The 22,019-nt window shown below is 43.3% G+C and overlaps 1 protein-coding gene across 1 annotated transcript in view; it reads left to right on the top strand.

Annotated features, from left to right (window-relative positions):
- Nucleotides 1-21,421, top strand: part of LOC120943781 (carboxypeptidase O-like) — a 56,620-nt gene extending 35,199 nt beyond the window's left edge. The window contains exons 6-11 of the mRNA XM_040357328.1: nt 4,240-4,344; nt 8,961-9,071; nt 13,269-13,356; nt 17,669-17,871; nt 18,463-18,547; nt 19,915-21,421. Of these exons, the coding sequence (XP_040213262.1) occupies nt 4,240-4,344; nt 8,961-9,071; nt 13,269-13,356; nt 17,669-17,871; nt 18,463-18,547; nt 19,915-20,231 (909 nt within the window). The 3' untranslated portion in view covers nt 20,232-21,421. The remainder of the gene's footprint in view (nt 1-4,239; nt 4,345-8,960; nt 9,072-13,268; nt 13,357-17,668; nt 17,872-18,462; nt 18,548-19,914) is intronic.
- Nucleotides 21,422-22,019: the final 598 nt, after the last annotated feature.

Here is a 22,019-nt window from a genome sequence, read left to right as displayed (position 1 = left end):
ATTAAATCACAAAAAATGAGGAAACAATTGTGCCAAAAAAACGAATGAGTTGCAAATAAAGTTCATAAGCGTTCTTTTAAACAAAAAGCTTCCTAATTTTTCAATGAAAGTAACATTTATATCACCATCACCAATTTCATTTCCACCCAATGTGCTCTATTGGAATGCCACTCACCAGATAGCCATGACCTCTTTAGTTAAAAGGAGGTCAGAAATCGCCTGTTTGGTAGATTTCTTCAAACATGGCCCACAACTGTCATGGATCCAAAGTACCACTCTACCGGTCCACCATGTCACTATAAATTGGAGAAAGAGCTACTAGAGTGTAATACCATGTATTTGAAAGATTTTATAAAACATTTGCAAGCTGCTTACATTAATAGGTGCCCTCCCCGTCACTGTTTGTCCGCCTTTGTGGTGATTGGGACAGCTACAGTCCTGGAGTGTTCCACCAGCCAATAATGGGAACCAGAAGAACAGGATCTGGAGGGGATGTGACATGGAAGTCACGCTTTGACTAAACGTTTCGTCAAATGACATCATCAGGTGTTTTATACATTCTGTGGCAGCATATTATTGGTGGGATACCCGATCACCACCCCCCACTAACTATTAGCATACTAACTTCAATTGTACATTTCCGAAAGCTAGCACAGGCAGTTCCATTTTGCACAAAACTAGCACAGGATAATAATTAAACAATACATTTCTATATACAATATACATGGAAAAAATAAACATGAAATTATATTTGACTCCCAAGTAAAACAAAAACAAAATATGAATAATCCCCTCGGAGGTGACAAGGGGAAGTGTATTACATCACTTCCGGGTCACAGTTGTAATTCCTCTGCCACTGTTGCTGAGGATGTGGATAATCAAGCATGATCACTGTTTGATTAGTTGTAGTGAAGAGCAGGGCAGTCATAAGGGGTCTAATAGACCCTTAATGTCTCTATAAAAAGTACCTGTCATCTGTCCTGTCTCAAGCTAAAATAAAATAAAAAAAATAAAAAAATAAGTAGAAATAATAGAAAAAAATAAATAAAAAGCACCCTGTACTTCCCCCTTTCCTGTGCATTTGTGTAAATGCATGTGTAGCACTACCACCCGATAGGAGTTGAAAATGTCAGGGTTACCCACTGTTGCGCAGCCAGGCACATAGCATTTTCAACTTGCATTCAGACTCAGAAAACAGTCCTTGAGCTTTGTTTTTGTTGTTTTACTGAGGGGATAATACCCTGGATGGGGTTAGGAAATATGAGATGGCCCAACTTGACAGTAACAACAATGAACCAGGGACAACGTCCTCCCTATTTACAGCTCCACTTGATCCTCCTGAATAGCTTGACTTGATCCTCTGTACAGCTCCGCTTGACTTACTCTGCAGGACTCAAATTGATTTATTCTTTTTCAAAACTAACAGTCTCCTGTTAGCTCAACAAAAGCCCCTTACTTGTCTGTTTCTGCACCGTGCTGATCTACTCACTCTGTCCTTTACTCCCGCTGCCTCTCAAGAAAGCCTCCTTTAACTTCTTCTATGGTGGGATCCTTCCAGGCCAGCCACCTGAGCCCCAGCTCGAGGAAAAATCCCTCCCTCCCTGGCAGGGGTCCCTCAAGGGCCACGACAGTCTCCCTTGGCACTGCATCTCCATCTTCCACCCCACTCCTCTGCTGGCATTGCTTATCCCTATTTAAGGGCTCTCTTAGTCCCCTGCCAGGCCCAACTCCTGGGGATTGACTAAGAGCCCCTAAATATGCAGGACAGCCTTCCGAGCTTCTGCCCACTAATTTCTAGAACATTCTACAACATTCTAGAACCAGGAGGGGAGGCACCAGAAAGCTGCCTGGATGAGTCATGCAGTCAGAGGCGTAACTAGAACCTTCAGGGCCCTGGTGCAAGTAACCATGAAAGGCCCCCCGGACCTCTGACCTGGGCCATTCTCTCAGAGCCCAAAACCCTTCACACTGATCCCACGACCCTTTATGATCTTGCAGCGGATCCCTTTCACATGTTGTGCAGTCCTTCATTCTTGTGCCTCGTCATGGTGGCGGAAGGCCAGGGCCTAGTCATAAGTGCGACATTTGCAACCCTGGTTGTTCCGCCAGTGGTGTCAGTGTGGACTGTGAATGGTATCATACTGTCAGTCAGTAGGGCAGTGGACTTGGTCAGTAGGGTAGTGAACATGGTCAGTCAAGCAGTGGATGTGGTCAGTATAGCAGTGGACGTGGTCATTAGGACAGTGGACATGGTCAGCAGTAGGGCAGTGGATGTGGTCCATAGAGCAGTGTATGTGGTTAGTGGGGCAGTGGACGTGGAAAGTAAAGCAGTGGACGTGGTCAGTAGGGCAGTGGATGTGGTCAGTAGGGCAGTGGACATGGTCAGTAGACATGGACATGGTCAGTAGGGCAGTGGACGTTGTCAGTAAATCAGTGGATGTGGTCAGTAGGGCAGTGGATGTGGTCAGTAGGGCAGTGGACATGGTCAGTAGAGCAGTGGACATGGTTAGTAGGGCAGTGGACATGGTCAGTTTTTTAAAAAAAAATTTGATGGGAGGGAGGCAGTAGAGGGCAGTATGGGGGGACAGCATGATGGGAAGGGGGTAGTGGAGGGCAGTATGAGGGGCAGCATGAATGGAGGGAAGCAGTATGGGAGGGTACAGGGTGACAGTCAGCAGCACAACCTGAACACTGTACTCGCTCTGCTGTGACAGAGAGTTTGTTGCTTACCAGGAGCAGCCTTGTGGCAGGGAGCATTTATCCTACCATTCTGAAACAGCCTTGAACAGCCTTGAGGCAGCAAGCAAGAGTCAGGTTGCAAAGCTGGGAGGTGGATGACTGCTTGCCTCTTGACTCTTGGCTGGATAGGAGGGCTGGCGGGGTGACATAGGAGTACCGATTCTGCTCCTGCAGCCGCTAAAAGACCTGCATGAGACAGAAGGAAAATAGAGGAGATTGGCTCTCCTATATGCCGTCCCGCCAGCCCTCCTATCCAGTCTGGTGCTAGCTGAATCCACAGTGTAGAGTCAAGAGGCAAGCAGTCTTCCGTACCTAGGACTGACAGCTCTGCCTCCCAGCTGCGCCCCCTGACTCTGGCACTGGCTCACACAAGTGTAGACATACTTGACAGGGGAGCCGCATGCGCCCCCTATAGCTATGCCCCTGAGTCCAGCCTTGAACCCTAATGAAACCTGACCCAGATTCAATGGCTCAGGCCCTGAGCCAAACTATACTGTCCCTACATTACTACCAGTGTACTCACTAGATGGTGCAACACATGCATAGGTCCTGTGCGTGTATGTAAACAGCAATTGTACCACACGTTGATTCGTTGACACCATACATGAAGTATTGCTGCAAACATCAGCATGAGAAATATATATCTAGATCCAAAATTCATGGGTGACTCTAAACTGTCGACCTGTAAAGTCTTTTAAAGCATCACCTATGGAAAACTTTAGGTGTTTGGTATCTATTTATTCAACACAACCCCATGTTTATATTTGACCAAAACACTGGGTATTATATTGTGTATGTTTGCACTAAAATTTATTTTATTGTGCCTTGTCCTGAAAATATGCATTCGATAAATGGCTACACAAATATTGTGTGACAAAAAAAATTGCAATGGCCACCGTTCTATTCTCCAGGGTCTCTGCTTTCTGAAGATATATTGTTTTTTTAGGGTTGAAAGTATTTTAACATAATTTTAACATAATTTAAAAAAAAAATGCCCAGGTGGACAAGTGGTTAAAGCCTAACTCCAGGAAAAATTTAAATGATCCTTTGCAGTGGGGGTACAGCTTGTATTATTTAGGGGAGAGGGTGGTGCTGATGGTGTTGGGGGAACACTGTCCCTTGGAGTCAACACATCCAATGCAAGGCTGGGGGATAAGAGGCAGCGGAGAGTCGGGTAATTATTTTCTTATCTTGTTTCTTTTTTTTTTTCTAGACCTAAACAATCAACCTTTGCAGCCTCACTGCAAAGCACAATTTTGTTCTTGCCTGGAGTTGGACTTTAACTGTGTTAATGTTACAAGAGGGCTTACATCAGGGCTAAACAATAGTCCCTGATTTCCTTCACACCCAGATCCTGAGGCTGAGTAATCTGTTTTCACAAAGCATGAGGTTCATGAACACCAAACTCCTATTTCCACCAACGATCTTCCAAAGGATCTTTAAACAAGGATATTGAGATAAATTGCATGTGTGTCATTCTTACAAATGTATATCTTGTAGGTTGGATTGCCTTCAAAGAAGACAAAGAAAGTTATAGTTATGGATTGTGGAATTCATGCACGGGAATGGATTTCTGTAGCTTACTGTCAATGGTTTGTGAAAGAGGTATGTACGTATAGCTTTTTATTTTTAACATGCATCATGGCTCTGTAAACATCAGCTTTGAACCACAGTTCACTTTTTGCACATTCTGCCCCAGAATGTGCACCTGCAGTGATTGCATTATGTAGCTACTGAATGTATAATACAAATATTAATATAATAATAGACATAAAACAAAGTATCAAGCTAGTAGAACCAAAGTCCAATTGATAAAACAGCGCTAGTTATTGGATGAAGTCCAACTCCTCATAAAATAGAAGCCCAGAAAAACAGGTACAGTTCTAAGGTGATATGTGCTTCTAGGATAGGCTTTGTAGTGCACCCTACACCAATTCTAAGTTTTCCCCCTCGAAAGTGGGTCACACTCCCCTTCTGGGGTTCACACTCACCAGAAGGTATATAAATTATAGCCTTGTATACCAATTTCTCTTAATCAGACTTCCATCATCTCTCCAGGGTCAGCAGGGGTTAATGTCATTCAGGGCACATAAAAAACAAAGGCACTATATAGTGTAATCCCATTTTAATAAATGCCCCCCTGCAAACACAACCCCGCTTCCAATATACGTACAGTGTAAACACTTGTAATGAACATTAAAAAGAGAATGAAAAGGGTTCACCGCTGTCCTCCGAACACAGGGGCTGCGCATGTGCTAGAAAGCTCTGTGCTGATAAGACCTTTCCTGGTTACAGTCTGGTTCAGTGGCGGCTGGTGCTCAAAATTTTTGGGGGGGCGCAAAGGAAAAAAAAATTGCAGTCTCACTGTGCCCAAACGCAGCCACTGTTACATGCCATCAAACGCAGCCACTGTTACATGCCATCAAACGCAGCCACTGTGCCATCAATTTGCCCCACTGTGCCATGCCATCAAATGCAGCCACTGTGCCATCAATTCGCACCACTGTGCCATGCCATTAAACGCAGTCACTGTGCCATGCCGTCAAATGCAGTCACTGTGCCATCAATTCGCACCACTGTGCCATGCCATTAAACGCAGTCACTGTGCCATCCATTGTCACCACTGTGCCATGCCATTAAACGCAGCCACTGTGCCATACATTGTCACCACTGTGCCATGCCATTAAACACAGTCACTGTGCCATCCATTGTCACCACTGTGCCATGCCATTAAACGCAGCTACTGTGCCATCCATTGTCACCACTGTGCCATGCATTGTCACCACTGTGCCATGCCATTAAACGCAGCCACTGTGCCATACATTGTCACCACTGTGCCATGCCATTAAACGCAGTCACTGTGCCATCCATTGTCACCACTGTGCCATGCCATTAAACGCAGCTACTGTGCCATCCATTGTCACCACTGTGCCATGCATTGTCACCACTGTGCCCTTTAATGGTCACCACTGTGCCAATTGTCCCCACTGTGCCCTGTAAATTGCTTTCTTCCCCCTCCGCCCGGCACTTACCTTACTGGTTTTAGGCATCCACGTCCCACGATGTCTTCTCCTGCCCTCGATGACTGACAGGCGTCTCAGCCAATCAGGTTACTGGTAGCCAGAACCGGCCAACCTGATTGGCTGAGACGCCTGTCATCTTATTCAAGGGGCGTACAGTCTGTGCGCTCCGAGAATAAGCTTCCGGGCTGTATTGGGAAAGCCTATCAGAGCCGCTGGCTTTGATAGACATTTCCCTACAGCCAACCAGCTGGCGTTATTCAGATTGCCGGAAATTGAGCGCCGACCATCTGAATAACAGCTGCAGCGGCGATAATAACATAGATTCGTGCAATGCATGAATCTATGTTATTTGACTCAGTTGCGGTGAGAGCCAGAGGGGGCGGCGCTCCAGCGCCCTCTATGGACGAACCGCCACTGGTCTGGTTGGTGGTGGAACGGCGTAACCAGGAAGAGAAGTGCGTTCCACCGCCAACCAGACAGTTATCCAATAACTAGCGCTGTTTTATCAATTGGACTTTGGTTCTACTAGCTTGATACTTTGTTTTATGTTTTATAAATGTTTTTTCATTTATTTTAAACAGCTGCTGATATAGGTAAATTCACTTCATCTTGAGGATTTATCTATCGAGTATTTACTCAATTTATTCACCTTTTAATTCACTGTGTGATATTTTCCTACCAGTTGTCACTCATAGACAGTTGATACATATTTTCCTTGGCGCCAGGAAGTGCACTGTGGGCCCCTTTTTGTGCACCTCTGTCTATAATAATAGACATGGTTATATAGTAATTTGTGGGCTTGCTAGATAAACTGCCATTGTTGCTGTAAACATCTCAGCAAATACAGTTTAACCAGTTGCTGACCGCCCTATAGCAGATTTACTGCTACAAGGTTGCAGTTATGTGCAGAATCACATTTATATACGTGGTTTTGTATTTCTGCATTGGGGGCATGCCGCTTCTGCTGTAATTAGTCACAGTATAAGCTGATCAGTGGGGGTCAGCCAATGGATGTCCACAGGCACCCGCTGATCGGCGAGGAGAGACAGAGGATGAAGCTCTGCATATGTAAACAATACAAAACAATATGTAAACAAAGCTCTGTCTGCAGGGATGTGGGGGATTTTGCAAAGCAGTGAAATCCAGCACATCCCTTAGTAAAAATGCCACACTGTGTATGATGTTTAACCCCTTCCCAGTCAGTGTCATTAGTACAGTGACAGTGCATATTTTTAACCCTGTATACTGTATTAGTGTCACTGGTTCCCACAAAGTGTCCAAAGTGTTGGTTAGTATCAGATTTCCCGCTTTACTATCACAGTCCCGCTATTGGTTGCCATTACTGGTATAGAAATAAATAAATAAAGATTCCAGTATATATACTTTTTGTAGACGCTATAACTTTTGCGCAAACCAATCAATGTACGCTTATTGAGAATTTTGTTACCAAAAATGTGTAGCCTAAATTTATGAAGAAAATAATGAAATTCAATGTTTTAAAAAAAAAAATTATTGGATATGTTTTATGTTTTATAGCAGAAGTTAAAAAATATTGTTTGTTTTTTTGTTTTTTCATTTTTTTTTAAAAACAGAGGTGATCAAATACCACCAAAAGAAAGCTCTATTTGTGGGAAAAAAATTGCATAAATGTTATTATGTGACACGCATTTATACTGCAGCAGGACGGCTCTATTGCGCGAAATGTTGTACCTGTACGTTGTTTCGTGCATGAGATACTAAATTAGCTCCCCCTGCATGGCGGGGGAGCCAATCCACGGGTCTGGCAGGCCCGATGTCCGCCAATCACCTGCAAACGCTCCACAGAGAGGCAGAATGGGGAACGGGGATACCCAAGGCAGATCCCCCTTCTGACAGGGAAGTAAATTACACTGAGATCTTCTGTTCCAAGCAATCAGGAACAACGATCTCTGTGTTCTTCCTGTCACTACTTCCCCCACACATTTAGAAAACACTAGCAGGGTGCATTTTTTTTGCACTGATCACTGTATTGGTGTTACTGGTTTCAAAAAAGTATCACTTAGGCCCCGTACACACGATAGAATCTATCCGCAGATAAATCCCAGCAAATGGGTTTCTGCGGATAGATCCTATGGTGTGTACACGCCAGCGGATCTGTTTCCGCGGAGAAATCTCCTCTGGGATGGATTCCAGCAGATCGAATATTTGTTGTGCTGCACAACATATCCATCTGCTGGAATCCATTCCAACGGATGGATCCGCTCGTCTGTACAGACTTACCGGATCCATTCGTCCAAAGGGATTCCCCGCACGCGTCGTAATGATTTGACGCATGCGTGGAATTCCTTATATGACAGCGTCGCGCCCGTCGCCGCGTCATAATCGCGGCGACGGCGCGACACGTCATCGGCAGAGGATTTCCGCGCGGATTTCAATGGGATGGTGTGTACACTCCATCCCATCGAAATCAGCGGATTTCTTTGAGAGGATTTATCCGTGGAAACGGTCCGCTGGACCGTATCTGCGGATAAATCCTCTCGTGTGTATGGGGCCTTAGGGTCAGATTTGTCTGCCACAATGTCGCAGTCCCGCTAAAAATCTATCACATAGTTTGTAAACGCTATAACTTTTGCACAAACCAATCAATGTATGCTTATTGGGATATTTTTTTACCAAAAATACAAAAAAAAAATACAAAAAATATATATTGGCCTAAATTTATGAAGACTTTTTTTTTTGCATATGAATTATAGCAGAAAGTAAAAAAAAAATATTGTTTTAGGCTAAATTCGGGATATGTGAACCGACTCCATAGAGAGCCGGTCAAAATCTCCTGCTATTGTGAATTGGATGCCGCGAAACCGCATCCAATTTGCAATAGTGTGAACCCAGCCTTAAACTAAAATTTCAAAAATATTCACGGAATGCAGAGTGCACCAGGGTTCTGTTTTGATGTATGTAGGTTCCCTTGAGCTGAGAACCTGTAGGCATTTAATGAGCACCTGATGGAGATATTCTAAAAATGTATGACCTGCCTTGCTGATGGATTCCTTTGGATTCTTGACTCTTTAGGATAGGAAACTATTGTAAGTTCCATAGGCTTCATCAGCAGATTCTCCAGAGCTCTCTATATTCCATCCTTTGCTATTTAGCCAGTCTCTACCTGAAGGTTACTAGAGGCAGCTAACAAGGCCCTATCTAACTCTTCTATTTCTCCAGATTCTTGCAAAGTACAAGAGTGATGCATTGCTGAACAAACTTCTCAAACAAGTTGATTTCTACATCGTACCTGTTCTAAATGTTGATGGATATATTTACAGCTGGACAAATGTAAGATCATTCTTCATGTTTGCTTTTATTTGCCCAATAAGAACTGTGCACTTGTCACTAATATTTAATGCATTTTTTATATTTTCTTTGTTGTATTATGCTTTGCTGAATAACTATGATCTTATTACCATTATTGTTATTAAACCATTATTGTTATTGATTGAGAGTAAAATAGGTGATCAACCAAAATGTTATAAGCACAGCCTGTCAAAATGTTGTTTTACAATGGTATTCTGAGATTGTCCATTATTTTGCATGGAAATTTGGCATTTTATATTGTAGGCCTGTAATTCTGAGGCCTGGACCGTATCCGCGGATAAATCCTCTGAGGATTTTGATCCGATGGAGTGTACACACCATCGGATCAAAATCCGCGCCGAATTCCCATCGCGGTGACGTGTCGCGCCGTCGCCGCGATGATGACGCGGCGACGTGCGCGACGCTGTCATATAAGGATATCCACGCATGCGTCGAATCATTACGACGCATCCGGTGCATGCGAGGGATGGATTGGACGGATCGATCCGGTGAGTCTGTACAGACCACCGGATCGATCCGCTGGAGCCGATTCCAGCAGATAGATTTGTTAGCATGTCTACAAATTTTTATCTGCTGGAAATCGGAAATATCCGCGGATAAATATCCGCTGGAACGTACACACCAGGGGATCTATCCGCTGAAACCGATCCGCTCAGATTTTTCAGCGGATGGATCCTCTCGTGTGTATGGGGCCTTAGGAATAACTCACTTAAATCTGTCCAAAAAAGAGTCTAGTAAACATCCCGGGTATGATAAAGTTTGAAACACAAAATCATAAATTATAATATAATAAATGACTGTAAATAATTATAACCAATAATAAAACAATAATAATAAAAATTATTGAATAATGTAATCAAATCAAAAACAATGAAATTTGCTCAGTTGCAGAATTGTAGCTTTCATTACTTTTAATGTTTGATGATGAATTTCCCCACAAATCACTATCGCACAATTCTGCAAGTGATTCTAATTTATTATCGCTGTTTTCTAGCTGCTCTAAAACCACTTTTGACATAAAGGGACACTTTTTGGTTGCTATGGACAATCTCCAGTTTCCAGGCAGAAAGAACAGTATTTATTATATAAAAGTGCATGTAGGACACTGGGCAGACCACTAGGGACAAAGGAGGTGTGTAACTATTTTATACAGTACTGTAATCTGTAATCTGTAAATCTGTAAGATTACAGTATACTGTATGTGTATTGTGCTTTTACTTATTTTTTTATTTGGCGCCGATCTCTGCCCCTGCGCGTCGTAACGTCGAGCGAGGAGACAGCTCGCTCACACAGCGGGGAGACATCGCAGGATCCAGGGAACAAGGTATGTAAACTCTGCCTGGATACTGCAATGCGATCCCGAGTCTGGCTCGAGGATACCGCTAATGGTACTGGATTTCCACCCTGAGCCAGACTCGGGATTACCGCCAGGGAGGTTAATCTTCCATACTTAAATTGCAATTGTTGGATGACAGACATTTCACGTCTATGTAAACCTGAAAGTATAGTAAATTTTAGGTGATCACAAATTTTGAATTAGCATTGTAATGTACCTTTTTACCAAGGCTATGCTTTGCCCATGGAGGGCAAAGCAATAGGTTTGTTTTAATGCCCCTTTCTTTGCAACCCATATGTATCTTTGTTTGCTCCCCTGCCTCTGTCCAACTACTATAACTTAGTTATAGTAAAGGCATTTTTTTTTATTAAAATAAAAAAGAAGACATACTTACCTGCTGTGTGCAAAGATATTGCAAAGAGGTCCCTCACCTCCTCTTTGGCAGTACACAGCTGGAACTGTCCACTCTTTCCTCCCGGTGTCTCCTTAGCAAGCCATGTGCTACGGAAGCACCCATGCGGGCACGCTCCTACTCCAGCAAATGTGTGTTCATAGACACACACAGCATCAGTGAGCCACGTCCCCGCCCTTCTCACAGGAATTTGACTTACAGCAGTGCTTTAGTGGTGCTTTTCGGCCACTAGGGGGCCAGTTTTAGCCCCCAAAAAATGGGTTAAAAACGCATTTAAGGCACTTTGGAAGCGTTCCCCATTCATTGCAATGGGCAGGGCATTTTGGGAGCACTAAATACAGCACTCTCAATACATCCCAAAGATGCTGTTTGCAGGTCTTTTGGTAACATCCCACAAGCGCACCGCCCGAGTGTGAAAAGTCACACTGCAGTGAATGGAAGGGCGGTTTTCAGGCGCTTAGCAGAGGCTATTTCTAGCGCTAACGTGCCTGAAAACCACCCCAGTGTGAAAGGGGTCTAAAGAATATACACTGAGCAAAATTATAAAAGCAACATTTTTGTGTTTTCCTCTATTTATCATGAGCTGAACTCAATCTACGACTTTTTCTATGTACACAAATTTGTCTAAATCTGTGTTAGTGAGCACTTCTCCTTTGTCGAGGTAATCCATCCACCTCAGAGGTGTGGCATATCAAGATGCTGATTGGACAGCATGATTATTGCACAGGTGTGCCTTAGAGTGACCACAATAAAAGGCCACTCTAAAATGTGCAGTTTTATCACACAGCACAATGCCACAGATGTCACAAGTTTTGAGAGAGCGTGCAATTGGCATGCTGACTGCAGGAATGTCCACCAGAGCTGTTGCCCTTAAATGTTAATTTCTCTACCATAAGCCGTCTCCAAAGGCGTTTCAGAGAATTTGGCAGTACATTCAACTGGCCTCACAACTGCAGACCACGTGTAACCACACCAGCCCAGGACCTCCACATCCAGTATCTTCACCCCCAAGTTTGTCTGAGATCAGCCACCCAAACAGCTGCTGCAACAATCGGTATTCATAATCAAAGAATTTCTGCACAAACTGTCAGAAATCTCAGGGAAGCTCATCTGCATGCTCATCATCCCTATTGGGGTCTTGACCTGACTGCATTTCGTCATCGCAACCGACTTGAGTGGGCAAATGCTCACATTCGATGGCGACTGGCACTTTGGAGAGGTGTTCTCTTCACGGATGAATCCTGGTTTTCACTGTACAGGGCAGATGGCAGACAGCGTGTATGGCGTTGTGTGGGTGAGCGGTTTAGTGATTTCAATGTTGTGGATCGAGTGGCCCATGGTGGCGGTGGGGTTATGGTATGGGCAGGCGTATGCTATGGACAACGAACACAGATGGCATTTTGAATGCACAGAGATACAGTGACGAGATCCTGAGTCCCATTGTTGTGCCCTTCATCCACAACCATCATCTTATGTTGCAGCATGATAATGCACGGCCCCATGTTGCAAGGATCTGTACACAATTCCTGGAAGCTGAAAATATCCCAGTTCTTGCATGGCCAACATACTCACCGGACATGTCACCCATTGAACATGCTTGGGATGCTCTGGATACGACAGCGTGTTCCAGTTCCTGCCAATATCCAGCAACTTCGCACAGCCATTGAAGAGAGATGGACCAATATTCCACAGGCCACAATCAACAACCTGATCAATTCTATGAGAAGGAGATTCGTGAGGCAAATGGTGGTCACACCAGATACTGACTGTTGCGTTTATAATTTTTCTCAGTGTAGAAAGGGAAAGACTTTAGATATACTTGTAATACTTATATTTACTTAGAAAGATTTGTTTAATCTCTGTGTGTCATCTAAGGCTGTTCACTTCACATTTACATTTTTAGAACCACGTTACACGGATGCAAGGTTTTTGTTTTAATAATAATTTCTATTCATAAGAATTTTCATCAATAATTTTGAAAAGACTAGGTAAATATATAAAAGTTAAGTAAGTTATTACATCCAATCTGGAATTTTGTTGAGAGACAGGGTATTTCTTTTCTCTGGTTTAAAAAATTCTTGTTAACGTTCTTGCTCCCTGAGCAGTGCTATTAACTGGAGTAGCGTTCAGGAAGGCTTGTGAGACTGCTGGAGAGTTGGGCTGCTGTTTTTTTTATTAGATAACAACTATCCAACTCTTCTATGTGCTGACAGCACAGGGTATGTTAACCCTTCCTGCAAGATTTGGTAGCGTAAAAAAAAAGGGAAAAGATCTTCATATGTACTGTCTGGTGTGTATGCAGTCAGACTTTATCACAGTAATAGATAGTGTGGGTTCAATTAGGCTTTTATGTTATGCTATTAAGTTAAAATATATGTATACCTACTATGTATGTCATCTTTAATATCAGGATCGTCTCTGGAGAATGAACCGCTCACCACAAAATGGGACTTGTTTTGGAGTGGATCTGAACCGTAATTTTGATGTAAAATGGTGTGGTAAGTACAAGTTGTTACATTCTGTATTACTCAGAGATTCGAGACAGAGGGCCTGATTTAATAAATGAAATGAAGAAGAACATGGATAAATAACTTTGTTGTTTGCACTGCAAGCTTTCATGGGCATGAGAATGTACACATGCATAGTGAATGTCATTCCTAATCTTCTTTATCGAATTGTACAACTGTGGGGGAGATTTACTAAAACTGGTGCACATAAAATGTGGTGCAGCTCTGCATAGTAACCAATCAGGTTCTAGGTTGCATTGCCAAAGCTTAATTGAACAATCTGAAGTTAGAAGCTGATTGGTTACTATGCATAGCTGCTCCAGATTATGTGTGCCCCAGTTTTAGTAAATCTCCCTCAATGTTCAATGCATTTTGCTAGTGTTGAACATACAAAATGATGCTACTACTTTTGTGTTCTGTTCCTATAAGGTGCCCTAAGAAATGTTTTCTGAAAAATACAAAAAATTCTAAATAAAAACATTTTGTGGTCACTTTACCACGAGCAGAAAGAGTGTTATTCAATCACTTGTTTTAAATTGTTTTAAGCTGAACTCTGGGAAATACTCTGTGTGATTCCTAAACAGGCATGGGTTTACCACTACCTGGTGCTCATAATGAATCTCCAGGATTCATAAATATTTGGCCAGAAAGTTTTCAGGTTTTCAGCAAAATAAGAAAAAAATATATATAGTAATGCAATGCATAGCCTTTACCCCGGGTCAGAATCACATGAGCAATGTTTTGACAAGATGGATACCCAAACCTCATTTTTATAAAAGAGTGAGCTCAGAGCAGTCATAGGGGTTGATTTACTAAAGGTAAATAGACTGTGCCGTCTGCAAGTATAGTTGCTCTAGAGCAGGGATCTCCAAACGACGGCCCTCCAGCTATTGCGGAACTACACTACAGCGCTCACCCTCCACTCTACTTTTCTCAGTGCTGTTGAAAATGTTAACATTAACGTATCTTTCCATCTGCCTCTTCTCCAACATGCCTTCAAAGTCTCTTGAAGTACAAAATCAACAGATAAAGTTTTACTTTATTTTGCAACAATCTCCTGAACCAGAGGCAGTCCAATGCCCCGATCGCCACACAGTTCCTTCCTAGGTGCTTTCCCCTCACATTCCCCAGGCTGTATTTGGCATTTTGACAATTTCTCTCAAATCATTTGGGGGTATGAGTTCAGTACTCATTTTTCTTTGGTGATATGAATTGCTACTACTATGCAAGACAGTATTGTTTGCATTTTGTTTCAGCTAATCATATCTCTGGAGAAGGGATGGGTACTAAACTCACAATTAGGAAAGAGTTATGTGGAGACCAGAACATTGGGCTGCTTTGGTTTCCGAAATAAGAGGTTCCTGCAACATAAAGTAAGATTGTATCTGTGGATATTGTACTTTAAGAAAATGTAAATGCATGTTAGAGAAGGAGAAGACAGAACGATATATTTTTTTTAAAAAAATGCTAATAATGTAAACAACACATGGAAAAGTAATGTCAACAATGAGCGCTATAAGGATTGCCAGTGTAATATAACTCGCTTTCATAATGAAGTCCTGATCTTACTGGTGGCTTTCAGTAGCTAGACAAGCCAAGACAGAATATCAGTTGTTAGGCAGGTTTTATATACAGTTTATATGTTCTTAATTCTGTTCAACCAAGTTCTTATGTGTTATGAAAAATATTGAAGGTCGAGTAAGGCCCCTTTCACAATGGTGCTGGAGGTGCGGTGGCGGTATAGCGCCGCTACTTTTAGTGGCGCTATACCGTCTGAATTGCAGTGGTATTCAGCCTCTAGCAGTGCGGTTTTAACCCCCGCTAGCGGCCGAAAAAGGGTTAATACCACCCGCAATGCACCTCTGCAGATCTGCATTGCGGCGGTATAGCCGCAGTTTCCCATTGCTTTCAATGGCAAGGAGCGGTGGAGGAGCGGTAAACACACCGCTCCTCTCGCCGCTCCAAAGATGCTGTTAGCAGGACTTTTGGAGCAGTCCTGCTAGTGCACCGCTCCAGTGTGAAAGCCCTCAGGCTTTCACACTGGAGAAACAGCAGCTGCTGTTTAGGGTCGGTTTGCATGCACTATTTTTAGCGCCTGCAAACCGCCTCAGTGTGAAAGGGGTCTAAGTCAACATATGACAACTATACTTACTGTAGCATGAACCAACTTACCAAATTTAAATGCGTTGTAAAATAAGAAAAATTACTGGCTCTGTAGATCGTGTTTCTTAAGTGTAACACCCTTTTATCATGAAAATGCTTTTCATATGCAATACTGCTAGAAAGATACTTACCAAGATAACAATATAGGAGCTTCTCTCAATACTAGTTAAGTCACTGATCCAAAACAAGCATTCCCATATCAGATGTGAAATATCTGCTTGTTCTGAGCAGCAACTCATTTGGTAGTGCAGCAGCGATCAGTATGTTAGTCTGGAAGCCTCTACCTTCAAATATAATTCAGCAATGGCATCTGCCATTTTTCTGCCTTGACAGATTTTCTTTAGGTAATGTAGCACAAACCAAAACGACAAAATTTGGTCTGGTAACAAAAGTTCCTATTTCTTCATAATTAGAGAATTACATAGGAAAACCTTCTAAAAATTATATTTGCTTGGCAGAGGATCCAATAGGATGAGTCACTGAAGCCCTGTACACACGGCTGGGAATCCTGTCAGGAAAAAAACGTTGGTTTTCCTGATGGGATTCCTGGCAAGCTTTTCTTGCAAAGCCAATTATCTTAAACTCAATGGTTCAAAAACAGAACTTCTTCTGTTTTGCGCAAACCGGAAAAGTCACTCCGCGTCAACATGGACCCCCCCCGCCCATTCTGGGCAAAACCATCACCCCTAGCACCAAAGTCAAAAGTCTCTGAGTCATTTTTGACACCTACATGACAATGGATGCACAAATAGGGTCTGTAGTCAGCGGATCCCATCATCTGCTGCGCCTACTACGCAGACTCACCCCCTTCATCCCGAAAGAGGACATTGCAGTCGTGGTGGGAACAATCATCAATTCCAGACTTGACTACGCAAATGCCCTCTATCTAGGACTCCCCAAATACCAAATCACTCGTCTGCAAGTCGTTTAAAATATGGCCGCTCGATTAGTGACTGGGAAAAAACCATGGGAATCAATCTCACCTTCAATGAGATCCCTCCATTGGTTGCCAGTAAAAGACAGAATCACTTTCAAGGCACTCTGCCTAACGCATAAGTGTATTCAAGGAAACGCCCCCCAATATCTATGCGAAAAAATAAAAGCCCATAACCCCAATCGCATTCTGCGATCCACCGATCAAAACCTACTTCAAATACCCAAAACCAAATACAAGTCCAAAGGAGATCGAGTCAGACCACTTGGCCTTCAGGAGAAAGATTAAAACCCATCTCTTCTGAGGTCAAGGGGTTCCTTACCCATGAAATGGAAACAGCGCCCAGAGGCGATTCAGTTCGCATGTGTTGCGCTTTACAAGTTTCTCACTCACTCACTCATACAGACGGCCATTCAAAAGAACTGCCGTTCTTTTGAATGACAAGAACGCGGTGACGTCATTGACTACAACGAGCCGGCGCTCGTCACATTCAATGCCGTCGCCGCCATCTTGCTACACCCCACACTATGCCTTGTATGCAACCGCGCATGCGTTGAAGGCTTATCGAGCATGTGCGGGTTTACCTTCGGACAGGTAAGGCCTCGTACACACGACCGAGAAACTCGACGGGCGAAACACATCGTTTTGCTCGTCGAGTTCCTTGTGAAGCCGTCGAGAAACTCGAAAAGCCAATTTTCTCCATTCCCGTCAAGGAAATAGAGAACATGCTCTCTTTTTGGCTCGTCGAGTTTCTCGACAGTTTCCTCAACGAAAATGTACACCCGACCGGTTTCCTCGGCAAAAAAATATCTCCCAGCAAGTTTCTTGCTGGTTTTTGCCGAGAAACTCAGTCGTGTGTACGAGGCCTCAGCATACAGAAGACCTGTTTTCTCGGCAGGAAACACTCTCTTTTCCCGTCGGGATTCCGGGCCAAATGCTCTCCTGGCAGTTTTCCTGCCAGGAAAACCGGTCGTTTGTACGAGACTTAACTCATAGTTGATCAAAACCATTGTTTTGGCATGACAGCTAAGCTACAAGCATTTTCAGAAGAAGAGATCATCATGTGTTTCTCCCAGCACAGATTTCCTTTAATCCCACACTTTTTATTTTTATCTAATGACCACTTTGCTTCACTTAATATTTTCTTAATTTTATCTTAACCATTCAATTAACTCATAATTCATTGCATTTTCCTGATTTATGTAGAGACGGGTGCATCAACAAACTGTTTGGATATAACTTTCTGTGGACCGTCAGCTGCTTCAGAGCTAGAAACAAAAGGAATCGTCCATTTAGTGGAACAGCACAAGTCAAATATTCTTTTGTATCTTACCATGCACTCTTATTCACAACTGATTCTTCTTCCTTATGGATTTACAATGGAGCCAGCTGAAAATCATGATGAAATGGCAAGTATTGTTGACAAATGTTATTGCTAAGAAGGGGGATTTCCAGTGACAGAGGCCTTGTACACACAAACGTTTTCCTCGACAAAATCCATCACGAAAAATGCTGGCAGAGCATATTTGCCGAGAAAAGCGGTCGTGTGTATGTTTTTCGTCGAGAAAACTGTTGCGGATCTCAACGGGAAAAAAAGAGAGAGACATGTTCTTTTTTTTCTCGTCGGGAGTCTCAATTTCCTCGTTTTTTTCAATCCGATTCTTGTCAAGCCTGCCTTGCCTATACACGATTGTGAAAAAAAATGCTCGACCAAAGCGTGGTGACGTACAACACGTACGATGCCACTATAAAGGGGAAGTACCATTCGGATGACGCCACCCATGGGGCTGCTTTTGCTGATTTTGTGTTAGTAAAAGTTTGGTGAGAGACGATTCGCGATTTTAAGTCTTCGTGCTTTTCAGTCTGTTACAGCGTGACGAATGTGCTATCTCCATGTAAATGAATAGTAATATTAGCACTAATATTGTCCTGCCATTGTCATAGATTGGAAGAGATTCTAAGTCTATTTCCTGTTACTCAAAAATGTTCTTCTCTTTTAGGACAAAGTGGCAAAAGAGGCAGCTGCAAAACTGAAACTTGTACATAATTCCACTTATCATGTTGGACCTACATCACATATATTATGTAAGCAAATGGATACAACTGAATATGTTTTTGTTTGGACAGCTAGACTTAGAGGCAGATTTCCTGCAAGGAAACATAGACAGGCATAGAGCACTATGTCCTGGGAAACAGTTGAATCAGGATCAGAGGATTCCCTGCTATGCAGCACCTGGGCATTTACCTCAAATATAAAGTGATGTGGCTACCCTTGGAACTTGGAGTACACCCTTCACATTTTTGTAAAAATGTTGTTTTATCTTTTCATGTGACAACAATGAAGAAATTACAATTTGCTACAATGTAAAGTAGTGAGTGAGTAGTGAGTGTTCAGCTTGTGTAACAGTGTAAATTTTCTATCCCCTCAAAATAAATCAATACACAGCCATTAATATCTAAACCACTGGCAGCAAAAGTGAGTACACCCCTAAGTGACAATGTCCAAATTGGGAACAAATAAACCATTTTCCCTTCCCAATGTCATGTGACTCATTGGTGTTATAAGGTCTCAGGTGTGAATATGGAGATGTGTTAAATTTGGTGTTATTGCTCTCACTCTCTCATACTGGTCACTGGAAGTTCAACATGCCACCTCATGGCAAGGAACTCTCTGAGGATCTGAAAAAAATAACTGTTGCTCTACATAAAGATGGCTTTGGCTATAAGAAGATTGCCAGGACCCTGAAACTGAGCTGCAGCACGGTGGCCAAGACCATACAGTGGTTTAAAAGGACAGGTCCCATTTAGAACAGGCCTCGCCATCATCAACCAAAGAGGTTGAGTGCACGTGCTCAGCGTCATATCCAGAGATTGTCTTTGAGAAATAGATGTATGAGTGCTGCTAGCATTGCTGCAGAGGTTGAAGGGGTGGGGGATCAGCCTGTCAGTGCTCAGACCATATGCGTACACTGCATCAAATTGGTCTGCTTGGCTGTTGTCCCAGAAGGAAGCCTCCTCTAAAGATGATGCACAAGAAAGCCTGAAAACAGTTTGCTGAAGACAAGCAGACTTGGAAAGGACATGGATTACTGGAACCATGTCCTGTGGTTCAATGGAAAGGATCGGTGGAGGAGCGGTAAACACACCGCTCTTCTCACCGCTCCAAAGATGCTGCTAGAAGGACTTTTGGAGCGGTCCTTCTAGCGCACCGCTCCAGTGTGAAAGCCTGAGGGCTTTCACACTGGAGAAACCGTTTTTAGCACAATAGCGCCTGCAAACCGCCTCAGTGTGAAAGGGGCCTAAGTCAACATATGACGACTTTACTTACTGTAGCATGAACCAACTTACCAACTAAATGACAAAAAATCTAACTAAGCAAAATATTAAACTAACATATGTGAACAGTTGCATATCACCACTTTATCCTAATATTGATTAAATGTCTGTTTCAGATTCTACTTCTGGAACTTCAGCAGACTGGGCAGCAGATATTGGCATCAAACTTTCTTACACCTACGAACTAAGAGACGAAGGCGACTATGGATTCGAGCTACCAGCTGATCAAATTCAGCCTACTTGTGAAGAAACATTTGCTTCTATGCTCTCAATGTTTGAATATATAGATAAGCAATACCTAGGACCTCTTGATGAAGATGATGATGATGATGATGATGATGGTGGTGGTAATGGGGCAGTGGCTATCTCTTCCCTTTGGATTAATATGCTTCTCTCATTTGCTGTCTGCATATACTGTGCTCTGATAAATTAAGAATTGTATTCATGCTTAGGAAAAGCACTTTGCAACATTCTATAGTACTAATATAATTGCAAAATTAGGCATATTACCTTTTACTTTTTTCTTTTAGATAATATCATTTTATTCTAGTGTTTAAAGTTTACAGTTGAACTCTGGAAAAAAAAGTCCTCTCTTGCAGTGGGGATGTGTGTGCCGGCACTGCAGAAGTTAAAGTGATTGTAAAGGAATTTTTTTTTTTTTTTTTAAATAACAAACATGTTATACTTACCTCCACTGTGCAGCTCGTTTTGCACAGACTGGCCTGAACACCGTCTTCTGGGATCCATCGGTGGCTCTCGTAGGTCCTCCCCTCATCAGCCAACCCCCTAGGAGAAGCGCTCTCCCAGAAGGTTACCTTGCAGTCGCGCTCCTGAGTCATTCATTTGGCGTCCATAGCCGTATGACTCAACCCCACTCCCGGCACCCGTCATTGGATTTCATTGACAGCAGTGGGAACCAATGGCTGCACTGCTATCAATCTATCCAATCAACAGCTGGGACCCCATGGACAGAGGGACGGCACATCCCTGCCAAGGGAAATTCGGGGCTAAGGCAAGTAAAGCGGGGGGCCGGTCACTGCAAGGTGTTTTTTCACCTTAATGCATCCTATGCATTAAGGTGAAAAAACACAAGGGTGTATAACCCCTTTAACTGCTAGTTTATGCCTGAGGGGACAGAGAAAAGCAGTTTTACTTACCTGATACTCCACTCCCACAGGATCCTCTGCACATCAGCTGTCTGTGGTCCTCTGATATCACCAAGACCTATGTAGGGACCATAGCCCTGCATTGGATGTGAAGACGCTGAGGGACAGTCTACTGTCAGAGCAGAGGGGTGCACTGTTTGCTGGGGGAGCGGAGAATCAAGTTAATAAAAGTGCTCTCTTCAATGGTCCTATGTCCCTAGCTTGCATCTTCTATCTGGCTTCTTCCAGGTGTCAGGCTGTGACCCTCTTCATTAGCCAGTGCAGGATGATGTCACTACTGCACATGTGCAGGAGTGCAGTCATCCCGGGACACAGGCATTGTGCCGGAAGGTAAACTGATTGGCACTTGTGCAGCTCAGTGTTCACGCCAAAGAAGACTGTAAACTGGCAGGTAGGTTTATTTTATTGCAGCACAGAGAATGCACATCTCTTCTGCAATAAAGAGCCTGCCTACTCGCAGTTTTTAACCACTTCCCGACCGCCGCATGTAGATATACGTCGGCAGAATGGCACGGACAGGCACATCAACGTACCTGTACGTGCCTGCCTAGACGTGGGTGGGGGGTCCGATCGGGACCCCCCCCGCTACCCGCGGCGGTCGGGTTCCCTCGGGAGCGAAACCCGGGATGACGGCGCGGCTATTTGTTTATAGCCGCTCTGTCGCGATCGCTCCCCGGAGCTGAAGAACGGGGAGAGCCTATGTAAACACGGCTTCCCCGTGCTTCACTATGGCGCTGCATCGATCGAGTGATCTCCTTTATTGGGGAGACTCGATCGATGACGTCATTCCTACAGCCACACCCCCCTACAGTTGTAAACACACACTAAGTGTACACTAAATCCTACAGCGCCACCTGTGGTTAACTCCCAAACTGCCATAATGTCGCAGTCATGAAAAAAATCGCTGATCGCCGCCATTAGTAGTAAAAAAAAAAAAAAAATTATAAAAATGCAATAAAACTATCCCCTATTTTGTAAACGCTATAAATTTTGCGCAAACCAATCGATAAACGCTTATTGCGATTTTTTTTACCAAAAATAGGTAGAAGAATACG

The sequence above is a fragment of the Rana temporaria genome, chromosome 6, assembly GCF_905171775.1.
Source record: "Rana temporaria chromosome 6, aRanTem1.1, whole genome shotgun sequence".
In the NCBI taxonomy this organism is placed as follows: Eukaryota; Metazoa; Chordata; class Amphibia; order Anura; family Ranidae; genus Rana; species Rana temporaria.
This window is presented reverse-complemented; position numbering and strand designations above follow the sequence as displayed.